This window comes from Danio aesculapii, chromosome 21, assembly GCF_903798145.1.
Source record: "Danio aesculapii chromosome 21, fDanAes4.1, whole genome shotgun sequence".
Lineage (NCBI taxonomy): Eukaryota > Metazoa > Chordata > Actinopteri > Cypriniformes > Danionidae > Danio > Danio aesculapii.
Genome location: NC_079455.1, coordinates 42,206,368 through 42,222,225, shown reverse-complemented (window position 1 = coordinate 42,222,225; position 15,858 = coordinate 42,206,368). Strand labels below are relative to the sequence as shown.

Below are 15,858 nucleotides of genomic sequence, written 5' to 3'. Positions count from 1 at the left end.
TGGAGGGCAGGAAGTAAAAAAACTGAATGGGAGACAGAGGAAAGTTCGTATTTTTGCAATTTATACCATATTTTAAAGGAGATATGAATAGAAAATAACCACATATGTTGGGCATGATCCTTATATAATAAAGAGCGCTGAGTTCTCTACTGAACTAAGATATATTTGTCAGAGGCGGTAAATGCTGTATATTACTAGGCCCACACGGAATCTGCGCACGCAGAATTCTGCAGATTTTCTGCAGATTACTGCAGATTTTTAGCCCATCATTAATTCTGTTTATTTACTTGATTAAATGTGTGTAAATATATATTTATTCAGTTTTTAAATTAATTACATTAATATTATTGACCAATATGAAAATGTTCATCTGATTTATGAACAATGCAGTTTGTACAGTAATATTTTTAGTAGATATATTATATGAGAGACTTGCTTTGTTTACCAAATAAAGTGAATCTAATTGGATTTGTATTTTAAACATTAAATAAAAGTTAAAAAGATATTATTTTTTATTTTACATATTAAGGTTTTAGTTATGAGACTCCCAAAATAATTCCGCAAAAATCCACAGATTTTTACTAAAATTCTCAGCAAAAATAGCAAAAAACATCCGCAGATTCCATCTGGCCCTGGCTATTTACATTACATGGAAAAATACTATGCTATAGTGTTTGGAAGCATACTATAGATGCTAACTTGAATTAAATGTATTGACTTGAATTAAATGTTGTTGTAATTAAATTGTTGCTGTGGTACAACAAAACTGCAGTAATAAACAAATTATTCAATAGGCTTCAGTTACACCATCATAATGCACCACAGTTTACACTAACGTTGCAGTATTTATTACAGTTTATTATGCTGCAGTATTCTGTAGCATTCATTAACAAAGAGTTGTACACATTATACACTTTACTATGTGGTTCAAAACATGTTTATTATAAATTATTATAGTTTCCCCCCATGCGGATATTTTCCAGACATCACAAAATACAGTATACAAAAGCGTGGACGCGTAGTCTACATTATTATTTATTTATTTTTGTAAGAGGTAAACCGTGCTCAACAATAATAACCGTCTAGTTTTGTTGCAATTTTGCATTTCCTTTTGGTTCTGTTGATGAACTTGCCATAAACAAACATTCACCACTGCTGCGCATCTCGATGTTCACGTTACGGTTGGTTATTCCGAAGAAACACCAGTAAGGACTTGGATTATTGCAAAACAAGACAGAGATTCATTGCAGCGATTACACGGCAGGGTACGTTATTTGTATTCTCCTGGAGTTTGTATAAGTGTGTTGGTGTTTGTATGATTTTTATATAGCACATTAACATATTTAAATGCATAGCTAGGCCTGTATATAATGTTTATTGGTGCTGTCAAACGAATTATCACGTTTAAGAAAAGTTTGCACACACATGGATGTATTAAATAAATGTTTATTACTTTTCTTCCGTTTTTTTAGCCAGTTTCTTGAACTTTCTCTCCTTTATAAGCAAAAAAACGTTTGAAAGTCTATAAAAGCTCTTTGGCATTTCTTATTTTGGCCAAATTTAACAATTATAACATAAAACAGAAACATTTTGATGTTCTGATAGCGATTCCTATGTAGAAGAATCCCTTACTGCCCTCCATCCAAATTTCGTGCATCATCAATAGACATGAGATGATAATCGTTTTCAAGGTATAGCGTGGTTTGGAAAAGAGAAGGTTTTAAAAAAAAACATCAAAATTTCCTGCTAATCGTTCCTCAGGTATGTGTAAGATTTTTTATTTACGTTTTTTTTTTTTACGTTTTTTTAGGACAACATATCTCCAGCACAAAAGTTAATAGTTAAGTTAATTTAGTCTGAGATGTTTACTGTTGCAAAATATTTTAAATGTTTCCCAAAATAAAATATATTGAGTTCAAAAAGGAAAAAAGTTTTTGTTTTTTAACCAGTCATTTAAAAACAACATATTTTAGAGCAGTAATCACAATGCTGCGAAAACGCGAAACCGTGATTTTTTTTATCCAAGGTTATCATACCGTCAGAATCTTATACCGGCCCATGCCTAATCATCAATGACGTCATGTGAAAACAACCTTTTATAGTTTGTAAATCCCTCCCTTTCATAAGCCAACACTGCTTTGATTGGTCAGCAGGACAAGTGCAATTTGATTGGTCTTTGCGTACCTATTTCACAACTGAACCGAAGCACCCATGTTCATGTTTGCATGTAAAATTACAGCATTTCTTTCTTTAGTATTATTAAATCTTTACATATAAAAAAAAAAACAGAGCATGACTAGACTTTATATTAAACAAACTTTTCGATGAGGTAATGAGGGAGGTAAAAAAGCGATTGCACTTTTTTTGCAAATAGCGCAGGCCTAACAAAAAAACCCAAAAAAAAATGTTATAATAATGCAATAATGACATGATACAACTCTGTGCATCTCCTGAGAACATTAGTGCCATTTCAAATGGATGATTTAGACATTTTTCCAGTTTTGTAATCTTAAGGCATCCCAGCTGCTAGGCTTCTTTAAGTTAATTAAACAGAAATTGAAATTAAGCATATGTACCGGTGTCTGCTGAGACTGAGGGTAAGCTGCCGGTTCTTCAGTGGGTTTCATGATGGCCGGCTGTGTGTTGGTTGTGGGCGGGACTGATTTAGGGGCGGAGCCTGGCGGGACCTAAAAAAAACAACAAAATTAAGAGATACTGTTAAACAAAATGTCATACAAAACACCATATCAATCACTACACATAAGGTAACAACATAACATCTTTCATTCGTAAAGCTAGACTGCCTGACAGCTATTTGAATGTTACAGATCATAGACATGAAACAATTTATGCGCATAATTAAGGAAGGCAAACATTCTGTATTTTAAATACCTCCATTGGACTGATTGGAAAGCTGACGGGTTTGTGCTGTAAGTGTGGGCTGTTCTGGGCAGCGAGCCGTATGCTGGTACGGCTTCACTAGTTATACCACACCGTCAATGAGATGTTTTGTTTGTACTGTATGTAGGCTGGTTTGTTTCCTTGTCTGATTCTCCCTTTCTCTGAATATGTTTTGACTACACAAACTAAATCTAAATGCATATACATATACAAGAATGACACACAGTATAAAAGTGAGCACACGGCATGGATACTGCCCTGCACGGGCCTTAAATCTAAGCCCTAGCCCTGCCCTGGCCCAAGACGCACAGGCTGTAGACCGGCCCTTGTCCAAGAGCTCATCAAAATTTTTGGCCCGAGTCCGACCTGAAGCCCGTCTTTTTTCCGCCAAACAGCTTATACTGTTGAAGCCATTAAAATAGACCAGATTTGTATTTAATATAAAGTTTTTTGGATTTTTATCAGAATAATTTAGAGAAATGTTTTTTAAATGTAAGATTTAGTTTAAGTTACTATCCTAAATAAGGTTAAGACAGATTGAGAATCAGAACTTCAATTAAATCTCTCTAACGATTTCTGGGAGGTGGCCTTAAATGCTGTAAATTCATCATCTAGCTGCGCTAGATTATCACTCATACAATTTAAGGTCCTCCACAGACTACACTATAGCAAAGAATAACTCTCAAAGCTCTATCCGGACAAATTCGATAACAAATGTAATAGGTTGTAACAGACCCCATGCAACCTCACTCACATGTTCTGGTCGTGCCCCAAATTGTCTGAATTTCAAGGCAACCTCAGACATACTGGACATTAATCTAAACCCAAACCCTCATATCTCTATTTTTGGATAGACGCCTTTTCCTTCCTTGTTGCCCGCAAAAGAATTCTTTTAATGTGGAAATCACTCCAACCACCCTCAATCAAAGTCTGGGTACATGGCATGTTAGGTCTTCTGAAATTGGAGAAGATTAAGTTCTCTCTCAGAGGCTTTCAGAAGTTTTATACTCATTGAAGGCCACTACTAAATTATTTTGATGATTTAACACCTCTGGAAGTGATTAATTAAGAAATCATTTTATGGTCAGAATTATTTTTCAATCTAGCATTTTTACTCGGGAACTGTCATGCCTGAAACTAGACGCATTGGTCCAACCTCAGCTCAACTAAAACCATAATAACCAAGAAGTAGATAGCACATTATTGTTGATGTAACTAGCTAATGTATCTACTTTATTTAATTTTTTTTTATCTATTTATTTGAATTTATTTATATATTTATTTTAAATTGTACTATTATTTTATTTTATGACTCCATCATCTGTTATATGTTTTACAAGAAAACTATATGTTATACAATATATACTACATACTATATATATATATATATATATATATATATATATATATATAATTTTTTTTTTTGCATTACACTTCTAATTTACAGTATAGTGTAAGTATTCTTTAATTATATCTATTATAATAATTATGGACATGCAATATTGGACATATTGGACAATATGGACATTGCAATGTACATGTTTTTGAACATGTAACAAGAAATGTAATTGAAAAGAAAATAACATAACAGCCATTACCTCATCCATGGTTAAACCAACAATCAATAAAATACCATTGTGAACATTATGAACCCCACCACCACCGTTCTTGTTGAAGGACACTGAATAGACAGAATAAAAACAAATAATACTTCAAAGAACTGTTCTTCTTCTGAAAGAACTTCTTTCTAATGAGTTCCAATTAAAATTAACTAAATAAAACTAAATAAACCCTTGACTGGGAGATCTGGCAGAACAAATATTGTATTCTATATAATACTAAAAGATACAGCCCTGTTATTGTCATCTGCCTGCCACAAAACAGACACAAAGTTTTTTTAAAATGTTTTTACTTAATTTTTTTTTATGTTTGAAACTGACTTTCAGGGAGCAAAATGTGGCTTTGTTGATGGTCTGGTGCTTGTGTGTGTGTGTGTGGGGGGGGGGGGGGGGGTCACACAGTATCAGGAGAGGATGCTTTAAGTGCATGTGATTATGCATTACATAGAGGGTGGCGCAGTGTGTAGTTGGTTCGAGCCTCGGCTGGGTCAGTTGGCATTTCTGTGTGAAGTTTGCATGTTCTCCCTTTGTTGGAGTGGATTTCCTCCGGGTGCTCCGGTTTCCCCCATAGTCCAAACATATGCGATATAGGTGAATTGGGTAAGCTAAATTGTCTGTCATGTACGTGTGCTGGGTAGCAGCTGCGTAAAACATATGCTGGATAAATCGGTGGTTCATTCCACTGTGGCGACCCCAGATTAATAAAGGGACTAAGCCGAAAAGAAAATGAATGAATAATCATGCATAGAAGATGTTGACATGTTTGATTTCTCTGCCTCTGCTGATTTCACTTTTGCACACATTACATACAGTATCACTTTGGTTTTATCTGCAGCACTGTCTGTAAAATGCTTCCACAGAACTTGAGCTAGTTTTTTTGGCTGGTGGAGGACCAAGAAATGGCTCCGCAGCAGCCACACTTTTTTCTATTTTGGTGGCCAAATCCATGTGAGGAGTTTCAAGTTAGTAAGTGACGGGAAGCTATGCTAAGGTTAACTAGAGTATAGCATATATCTTGCTGTCTGCAAAAGACAGTAATTTAAATGTACCATATAACTCCCACAAGTGCATACAATTCGACACAACTAGACAAGCATCGTTTTTAACCTTTATAACCGAACGTTACCCTGTCAACAGTCTATTGTCTAAATTACTGCGCTAAGTAAACAGAGAGCACCCGATTGCAGACGTCAATAACGCCGCATAATGGAATCAATCTCCGCTTCAACTCCGCTACAAGTTTATAAACTGCCTCCAGAACCCAATTGAGGTACAAAAATTTATATAACAAAAATGTGATGCAGTGGAGTATGTTTTCGCTCAGCCGAGCCTTCTCTGTTGCTTTTGTGTGGAGCGGCCTGTGTCAGTCACCTTTTACCCCCACCCCGCCCCCAACTCCTGAACGTCCCACTCACTCATGCGGGCATGCACTGCAGTCTCATGAGGAAACGCAGCTTTTTGATACAATGTTTTTCTTGTTCCCGAATACAAATAATTTTTCAAGTGTTTGTTCGAAATAAGTATTTGTAAAAAAACACGCTATTCGTGCCCTTACGAATATATATATATATATATATATATATATATATATATATATATATATATATATATAATAAAAATATAAAATAACGAAGGAGCGGATTCACAACAATTTCTTGACTGTTCTTGAACGGCCTAGCCAGAGTCCTGACTTAAACCCAATTGAGCATCTGTGGAAAGACCTAAAAATGGCTGTCCACCAACATTTACCATGCACCCTGAGCATCTGCAAGGAGGAATGGCAGAGGATCCCCAAATGCAGGTGTGAAAAAATTGTTGCATCTTTCCCAAACAGACTCATGGCTGTATTAGATCAAAAGGGGGCTTCTACTAACCATTGAGCTAAAGGTCTGAATTCTTAGATATTTCAGTTTTTCTTTTTCAATAAATGTCCCTAATTCTATGTTTTTCTGTCAATATAGGGTGCTGTGTGTACATCAAGGAGGAAAAAAAATGAACTTAAATGATTTTAGCAAAAGGTTGCAATTTAACAAAGAGTGAAAAATGTATGATACATTTTTTATTATTAATAAAGTCTAAATAAACAGTATCTCAATGATATTAAAACAAAACAGGTATGTAAACTGAACTGGCACACTAAACACAGATGGCCAGCTTCTCTCTCTTGGGCTGGCATCTCAGACTGTGTTGGCGGATGATATTTTCGGCCTATTCTAATTATTATAATCCAGGAAAAACTAGTACAGCTGTTCATACTGCACCTAAGTTTTCAGCACCTCATATCAGTGTGTCCCTGTACTCTGTGTCTCACCGGCTTTGTGTCTGTAAAAGGGTTATACTCCTCCAGGCCAGGTGGGGCAGTCCGCGTTACTTGTGTCACTGACGGATCCTGCAGAAAACAGAGAGGAAATTAATTATACTTTTAAAAAGTCAGAATGAAAAGTTGCAATAAGCATCAATATTATGATATTTACACACACAAAAATGAAATAGCTTTATAATTTTATTTGGGCATACCTGGTGTAACATACATTTTTACTTGAAAATGGTTTTATACTTTATTTGTATACTCCTACTGAAATATTTATTCCTCGTGGTATCGAAAATGGTATTGATTATCATTATTTTTCAAGGTATTGTATCAAAGTTGGAAATTCACTCTACCCATAACTAGTTATATAACATTACAACATAAACATGTAACAATACTCTACGACAACTAGCTGCTGAAAAACAACCATTAAATATCTTGTGGTATCATAAATGGTATTTGAATACCAATATTATTCAAAGGATTGTATCGAAGTTGGAATTACAGTATTGTGACCTCACTATATTTTCAGTAACATAATAATTACAGTATCATGACAGCACTAGTTATAACATTAAAACATAAACAAGTTACAAGACTGTACAACAACTAGCTGCACTAAAACAACCAAAAAACATCTTGTGGTATCGAAAATGGTATCGAATATCTATATTTTTTAAGGTATTGTATATCGAAGCTGTAAATTACAGTATCGTGACGACACTTTACCCAGCACTAGTTATAACATTACAACATACAACAACTAGCTGCTCTAAACCATAAAACATCTTGTGGAAACGAAAATGGTGTCGAATATCGATATTTTTTTAAGGTATTGTATTGAAGTTGGAAATTACAGTATCGTGACAACGCTCTACCCAGCACTAGTTATAACATTACAACATAAACATGTCTACAACAACTATCCACTGTAAAACAACCATAAAACATCTTGTGGTATCGAAAATGTTATCGAATATCGATATTTTTTAAGGTATTGTATTGAAGTTGGAAATTACGGTATCGTGACAACACTCTACCCAACACTAGTTATAACATTACAAAATAAACATGTCTACAACAACTATCTGCTGAATAACAACCATAAAACATCTTGTGGTATCGAAAATGGTATCGAATATCAATATTTTTTAAGGTATTGTATTGAAGTTGGAAATTACAGTATCGTGACAACACTCTACCCAGCACTAGTTATAACATTACAACATAAACATGTCTACAACAACTATCTGCTGAATAACAACCATAAAACATCTTGTGGTATCGAAAATAGTATCGAATATCAATATTTTTTAAGGTATTGTATTGAAGTTGGAAATTACAGTATCGTGACAACACTCTACCCAGCACTAGTTATAACATTACAACATAAACATGTCTACAACAACTATCTGCTGAATAACAACCATAAAACATCTTGTGGTATCGAAAATGTTATCGAATATCAATATTTTTTAAGGTATTGTATTGAAGTTGGAAATTACAGTATCGTGACAACACTCTACCCAGCACTAGTTATAACATTACAACATAAACATGTCTACAACAACTATCTGCTGAATAACAACCATAAAACATCTTGTGGTATCGAAAATGTTATCGAATATCAATATTTTTTAAGGTATTGTATTGAAGTTGGAAATTACAGTATCGTGACAACACTCTACCCAGCACTAGTTATAACATTACAACATAAACATGTCAACAACAACTATCTGCTGAATAACAACCATAAAACATCTTGTGCTATCGAAAATGGTATCGAATATCGATATTTTTTAAGGTATTGTATCGAAGTTGGAAATTTCAGTATCATGACAACGCTCTACCCAGCACTAGTTATAACATTACAACATAAACATGTCTACAACAACTAGCTGCTGTAAAACAACCATAAAACATCTAAGCAAACTCAAATTTTCACGTGCTGCCGATAAGAGTACAGTTATCATGGCTAAAGTCACACACAGATGTTGAAGAAGTCTAGAATGAGCTGAACTAATCCTGAAAGCCAGTGCTGAGTCTGCATCAGATTAAAGCACAGAACAGCAGAGGGAAAGCAAACACACATTATGTCACGCTCCAGCAAGGAAATACTACACAGTACGGCGTACGTTTCCAAAGCCCAGGACATCAGGAATATCAGACGCAAGCTGTAATTTTCTTCCGCTTGATTCCAGTAATTTACAAAGCAAAATGCTATAAATAGATGAGGGGGAGAGATCAACCCCGGGGTCGGAGCAAAGATTATTAGAGGAGTAATCCACTTATACTATTACTTCAAAAAAAACATACATTTTTATAAATATCCCATATGTGTTTTTGAGGCCGGTGACTGTATTAGGATTTTAAAAGCATTCAGAAAGAAGAAAATGTACCAATTGTAACTTTAATAACGACTAATTTTATTAAATTATTTATACAGCAAAGACTACGCAGTATTATTTTACATTTGACTATTTAAATACTGTAGCTGAATACTGTTAAACTCCTCGGAAAAACAATAAAACACAGTTTTATTTATTTGTATATTTTTCTTTTTTGTATTTAAATATGTTTGTAGATTTTTTTTTTATTTGATGCAGATGCACGCCCCTACAGAATGATCCTATCCATGCATATAGTTAAGAAAATGTTTATTTATATTTCAATATATAAATATGTACAATTTTATCTATGTGTGTGTATATTACGGACGGATGGAAGGATACAGTTCATGGATGGATGGACGGATGGATGAACGGATGGATGGATGGATACAGTTCATGGATGGATAGATGTTGATGGATTGGATGGACAAACACAGTTGATGGATGGATGGATGGACACAGTTGATGGATGGATGGACGGACGGACAGACGGACGGATTGATGGATACAGTTGATGGACGGATACAGTTCATAGATGGATTGATGATTACAGTTGATGGAAGTATACAGTTCATGGATGGATGGATGGATGGATGGACGGATACAGTTCATGGATGGATGGACAGATACAGTTGCTGGATGGATGGATGGATGGAAACAGTTGATGGATGGATGGATGGATGGATGGAAACAGTTGATGACAGTTGATGGATTGATTCAGTTGACAGATATATTTGATGGATGGATGGATGGATCAGTGCATGGATAGATGGATGGATACAGTTGATGGATGGATAAAATTGATGGATACAGTTGATGGATGGATTGATTTAGTGGATGGATGGATGGATGGATGGATGGACGGATACAGTTGATGGATGGATGGATGGATGGATGGATACAGTTGATGGATGGATGGATGGATGGATACAGTTGATGGATGGATAAAATTGATGGATACAGTTGATGGATGGATACAGGTGGATGGATACAGGTGATGGATGGATACAGGTGATGGATGGATTGGTGGATGGATGGATTGGTGGATGGATGGATGGATGGATGGATGGATGGATGCAGTGGATGGATGCATGTATGGATTTAGTTGATGGATGGATGGATGGATTGATACAGTTGATGGATGGATGGACAGTTACAGTTGATGGATGGATGGATTGATACAGTCAATGGATGGATGGATGAATGGATACAGTTGATGAATGGATGGATGGATGGATACAGTTGATGGATGGATGGATGGATGGATGCAGTTTGTGATTGTGTGATTAATCTTTGCCCAGCACTATAGTTATAATGATATTTCAGTAAACGTTCTTGCTGCTGCGTTTTTTTTATACTGCAGATAATGTGTGTAAATATGATGAGATTGAATCTAGCACACATGCCAAACAAACTGTACCGTTACCATGGAAATAAATGAAAGTATTTGTGTCTACTGGATACACTGTTCAGCTTCATAAAGCCAAACCAAACTCAAGAAAGCGCTTTATTTGCGATTTCTCACAAGGAAGTTGTTTTGGTTAACAAGAGCTCAAAGCATTTGCATAAATATGCAAGAAGAGGCATAATAAGAAGTTTCACAAAGACTCAGACGACAAACCCACAGACCGCCCACAGTTCGTTCACTAATCGTCTGCTGCCTTTCAGAAACAAAACAGCAAAGTGTTTTCTTTATTTAGCAGTGCTGATGTGATTGGCTGAATTTGCTCAGGATTATTTTGAGTCCGTCTGGTGAGAAAGTCAAGTTTATAAAGTACAGCGCTGATGAAATGAGCACAAGCTATGCAGGATCAAACTATATTTGCCAAGTTTTTATTTAGAAATCCATCAGAGCACATCTGAAAATAAACAAATAAATAAATTAATTAATAAATCTGATCATCATCAAGAACAAATATATGAATAAAATACTAATTAAAAAATACGCAATGTGGAACAGTTTATTTATTAACCACAACAATAAATATATAAATTAAAATAACTAAAGCACCAATAAACCAATACTTAAAATTCTACATATTGGATATAACTACATTAGTAGCTATTATTAGTAATTATTAATATTTATATTAATATTATTGTTAACAACAACAATACAAGTATAAAATATTAAACCAATTCAGAAAACTATTATTATTATTATTATTATTATTATTGATATTATTAATATCAAGTCCTTATGACAATGAGAATTAGGCATGCACGATTCTGAAAAAAAATCCTATATGCAATATTGTTCTTGAGTATTGCGATAACGATATTTTATGATATAATATTTTAATATCATTAAATAAATAACTGATTTAAAAAAACAGCTGTTAAATATAGCAGTTTATATACGATATCCGATTTCCCTAGAAAACTGCTATATTTAACAGCTGTTTTTTTAAATCAGTTATTTATTTAATGATATTAAAATAAACAGTTAAAATATATATTTTCAGATTTATTTAATTCTAATTGAGACTAAAAAACTGTGTTGAGGTGGAAACATTTAGTCTTTAAAATGCTACGAATGAGTGAAAACCTGCGCAGATATTCCGACTCTGATTGGCTGTTGTCATTTTCCCGCCATTAGTGTTTATTTTCAGCTCTGAGTTCACCTTTGGGACAATTATATTTTCAAGGTGAGGAGAGCATAAAAGGTAGTCGCACAAGTCTCCACAGCAACATGCACACATTCAAATGTGGTTAAAAGTGTCACATACTGTATTTATAAGGTATAATTCACCCAGAAATGTCATTTGTGTCTTCAAGTAATGATGTATTTGAGGCCGCGAAATGACAGGAGAGCTGACCACGAGCTACCGAGAACGCGCGTGCACGCAGCCCGCCAATGACGGATACTTTAGTGAACAGATCCTGCATAGGCTGTGAATAACAAGTAATAGAGTTGTAAATAATGTTCAGTTTGTTGCACAGAACAATCGTTCGAGAGCCGCGCTGAAAGAATGATTTGCATGTGTGTGTGTGTGTGTTTTATTACAGTGACGCCAGCCAGGAGCCGCACTAGGAAGTGAAAATGAAACTGGCTGCACATCATTTAAATAATCATAACGCATTTTACGGTTATGATTACGACAAGCATTTGATATGTTTTTTCTTTCATAGCCAACACAGTGTTGTGCATGAAAATAAATGTTTACTGTGTCAGTATAGCCACTCTAGCTTATATAATGTTGAATATAATGCATGAAGAAATCTGATAATGACAAATGTCTGATTTTACCAGTGAAAACAAACGGTCTAATAATGCTATCAATGACAAATGACAAGCACATGTCTCAAACATAATAATTCAATTTTATAATTATGAATAGTTATATTCTGATGTCCTCATTTTACTGTGAATTAACAAACAGGACATATTGAAAGTCTGTTCAAGTCCACCATAATGACTTTAGCCAATAAAATTTAGCATTTTAAGCAACAGTAGACCTACACATAGGCCTAATATTATTATTGTTGTTTTACCATACCGTCACTTTATAATTATAAGGTTCTATCTGACATTTTTGTCAAAATTGAGTAATCGACATATTCTTATTAAATGACAAATTTTTGTTTACATTAAGGCTTAAAAAAAACAACAAATGTTGCACACATACTGTTTGCTATATGGCTTGCGAAAACTTTGAAGCTCAATATCTCAAAATCATTCAGAACACAGATAAAACCTTATAATTCCAAGGTGACGATTAGGCTTGTGCCGGTATTCTGTAATGCGATAAATCACGGTAATGAATATGCACGATATTGTTATCGCGGGCACTTCAAAATACCGTGAAAAATAATAGATCCGAATTTATATTCTTAGAACGCGCCTTAGCTTATTTTCCATCAACCGCTTGAAGAAACACTGCGTGTATGCTGCGCAGAACTGATGCGCACTCTAATGTAAACAATGCCCGCATGTAGAGGCACTGTGTGCACGCAGTGCGCGCCGCCGCTGCCACCGCTGCCACCGCTCTCTAATCCTCACACGAAGAAGAAGCATGGCGGAAGGAGGAACGCTGCCGACAATTTATCCCCCTTCAAAAAAAAAGTCAGAGGTTTGGAAATATTTTGGGTTCCAAAAAAATGCAGAGGGATTGCTGATCGAAGACGGTTTCTCTTTGCACATTCACTTTGATATAATTGTTTTATTTATATTTATTTGTATTTAAATGTTTGAAGTACTTTTAGTTAATTAAAAAGTTATTAAAGTTACTAAGTTGACGAAACTGAAGTTTTTTTGTGTTTTTATACCTGTTTCTCTAGTAAAATTACAATATCGTGATAATACCGTATACCGTGATAAAAGCTCAATCTATTAATCGCAGCATGAAAATGTGATACCGGCACATGCCTAGTGACGATATGTTTGAGAATTAACAATAATAATAGTGTACTCATATTAACCTTTATTTTACATCTAAAGAATTGTGAGAAAGAATCGTGATCTTGATTTTAAGCAAAAAAAATAAAAAATCGTCATCCACATTTTAACCAAAATCGTGCAGCAGTATCAATTCCAGCATTGTGTCAACATTAGACTGAACTACTTGAAATACTGGATCACACAAATAGCCTGATTTGACCCAACTTCAGTCAGTGTGACGAATGAAATGGAATCTCCTTCTGACGCATTACTACAAGTCCAGCAAATGTGAATGAAAATGCAGAATATTCTCCCTGAATTCATGCAGCACACTACTGATTCAAATAGTACTCCTTGCATATGGCTTCAAATACTCCCACACTTACATTAGACATCTTAACGCAGTATGAAGTATGCTAGAATTAATTTCTAACACCACAGAGAAGAGCCTTTATAATATGATTTAGGATAAGTAAAGTTTCATATTCCCTCACCGACTAGGGACTCATTTAACGCACCAGGTCCAAAGAACATTAACTACAACACACACACACATGCACTCTAAAACGTTCCCTTGTTTCCATAGCAGCCCCAGTATGCAGTGCTCAGGTCCTGAGGCGGATCCGTTTCATACGGCTGGCGAACTGTCAGGACTCCAGAGCCATGAATATTTCAGTCTGCATAACGATGAATGTTTCATGGCATAATCACACACTCACACACACACACATAAATATTTGTAGTAGAGGGTAGACACGCTTTGTCTTCAGTAATCTGTTATTATACACACACTGAGACACTGAAGTCTGATGATCACCTGATCAGACAAGGATGATGCTGTGGCAAACCCTAGTGGGCTGCCTAACAAGAGAGTATTTTAAGGCCAACACTGAAGTGACGTAATCAAGTTAACAATTAGGGGTAAAGAAGGAACACAGAGTATGATATTAAGAGTGTCACAATTTCAAATCGATCGAAATTCATGCTCCATTTCGATTATCGAATCAAAAAATGGAATCGTCGATGCTGCCACGCCCCCATGTCACGTCAGCTTGGGAAAAACCACGCTTGTTGAACTGCAGACGCCGGAGACCTGTCGACAGAACTTAAACCCTAATCTCTTTCAATGAAGTCGCCGGTGTGGAAGTATTTTGGATTTCCAGTGAGTTGTTGACAACGTTCGTGTTGTTGACAAAAAAACATCGTTTGCAAGCTCTGCTATGTACGTATTAGGGTTGGGCCGATAGACGATGCCGGCATCGCAATCCTCCGCTCCGCCCCTGTTGCAAATCCGCTCGCAAAAATACACATGATCCTGTTTAGACTATACGTCTTAGTTTTTAAATGGCATTTTAGAACGACAACGATCCACCTCCACACTGGCGTTTTGCATTTCTGAGCAGCCCTCCTTCCTCACTACCGCTTAAAACGCACATCACGGCACACAGGCACGCACACACACTGTCATGAGCTCGAGACAGCGGGTCCAGGCAGTCAGCGGGTCAGGAGACTGCTTCAATCTTTCACTTTCACACTTTAACTTAGTAATTTTAGCGAACACCTCGGATACTGTTGGCTGGTTCCTGTTGGTTGTGCACATTTTTTTACCGACGCCATTATAAGAACACAGATCACTCTGCCTATTCATGCCTATTCACGAGTCCCGTGGAAAAAGTGATTGACAGGTGGTAATTATGTGTGTAACTTATCTTTATTCATTTACTGTATGATTTGTTTATGGGTAAAATAAAGACCACGCGGGTCAGGTAGTTTAAACGGAAGGCTACAAATAATTAATTTGTTATGAATTAATTAATTATTCATAATTAATTCACCACCCCCTATGACGACGATGCCATCGTCCATCACGATGTTTCATATTAGACATCGTACGATGCCAATTTGGTCGACATCGCCCAACCCTAGTACGTATACCACATTATTCCACCGGCAGCATGACTAACATAGCAGGGCATCTCCGCAGGCACCACAAAAACATAGATTCTTTTTTAAATCGAAAATCGAATCGTGACTCTAGAATTGAAAATGTAATCGAATCGAGGATTTGGAGGATCGTGACACCCTTATATGATATGGATTATTAGATTATCACACATGCAGGAGCGAATCCCTGAGTGATGAGTGACAATTAGGGCTGTACAATATATTGTTTCGGCATCGTTATTGCAATATACGAATATGCAATATTCACGTCGCAAAATCTGCAATTTTGAGTTGTGATTAGGGTTGTCACGA

The 15,858-nt window shown here is 35.7% G+C and overlaps 1 protein-coding gene across 1 annotated transcript in view; it reads right to left on the bottom strand.

Moving 5' to 3' along the window:
• scamp1 (secretory carrier membrane protein 1) overlaps positions 1–15,858 on the bottom strand; it is a 57,034-nt gene that overhangs the window by 22,887 nt on the left and 18,289 nt on the right. The window contains exons 2-3 of the mRNA XM_056446839.1: positions 6,832–6,909; positions 2,577–2,687 (exon numbers count right to left, since the gene is read on the bottom strand). Coding sequence (XP_056302814.1) covers positions 2,577–2,687; positions 6,832–6,909 — 189 coding nt within the window. The remainder of the gene's footprint in view (positions 1–2,576; positions 2,688–6,831; positions 6,910–15,858) is intronic.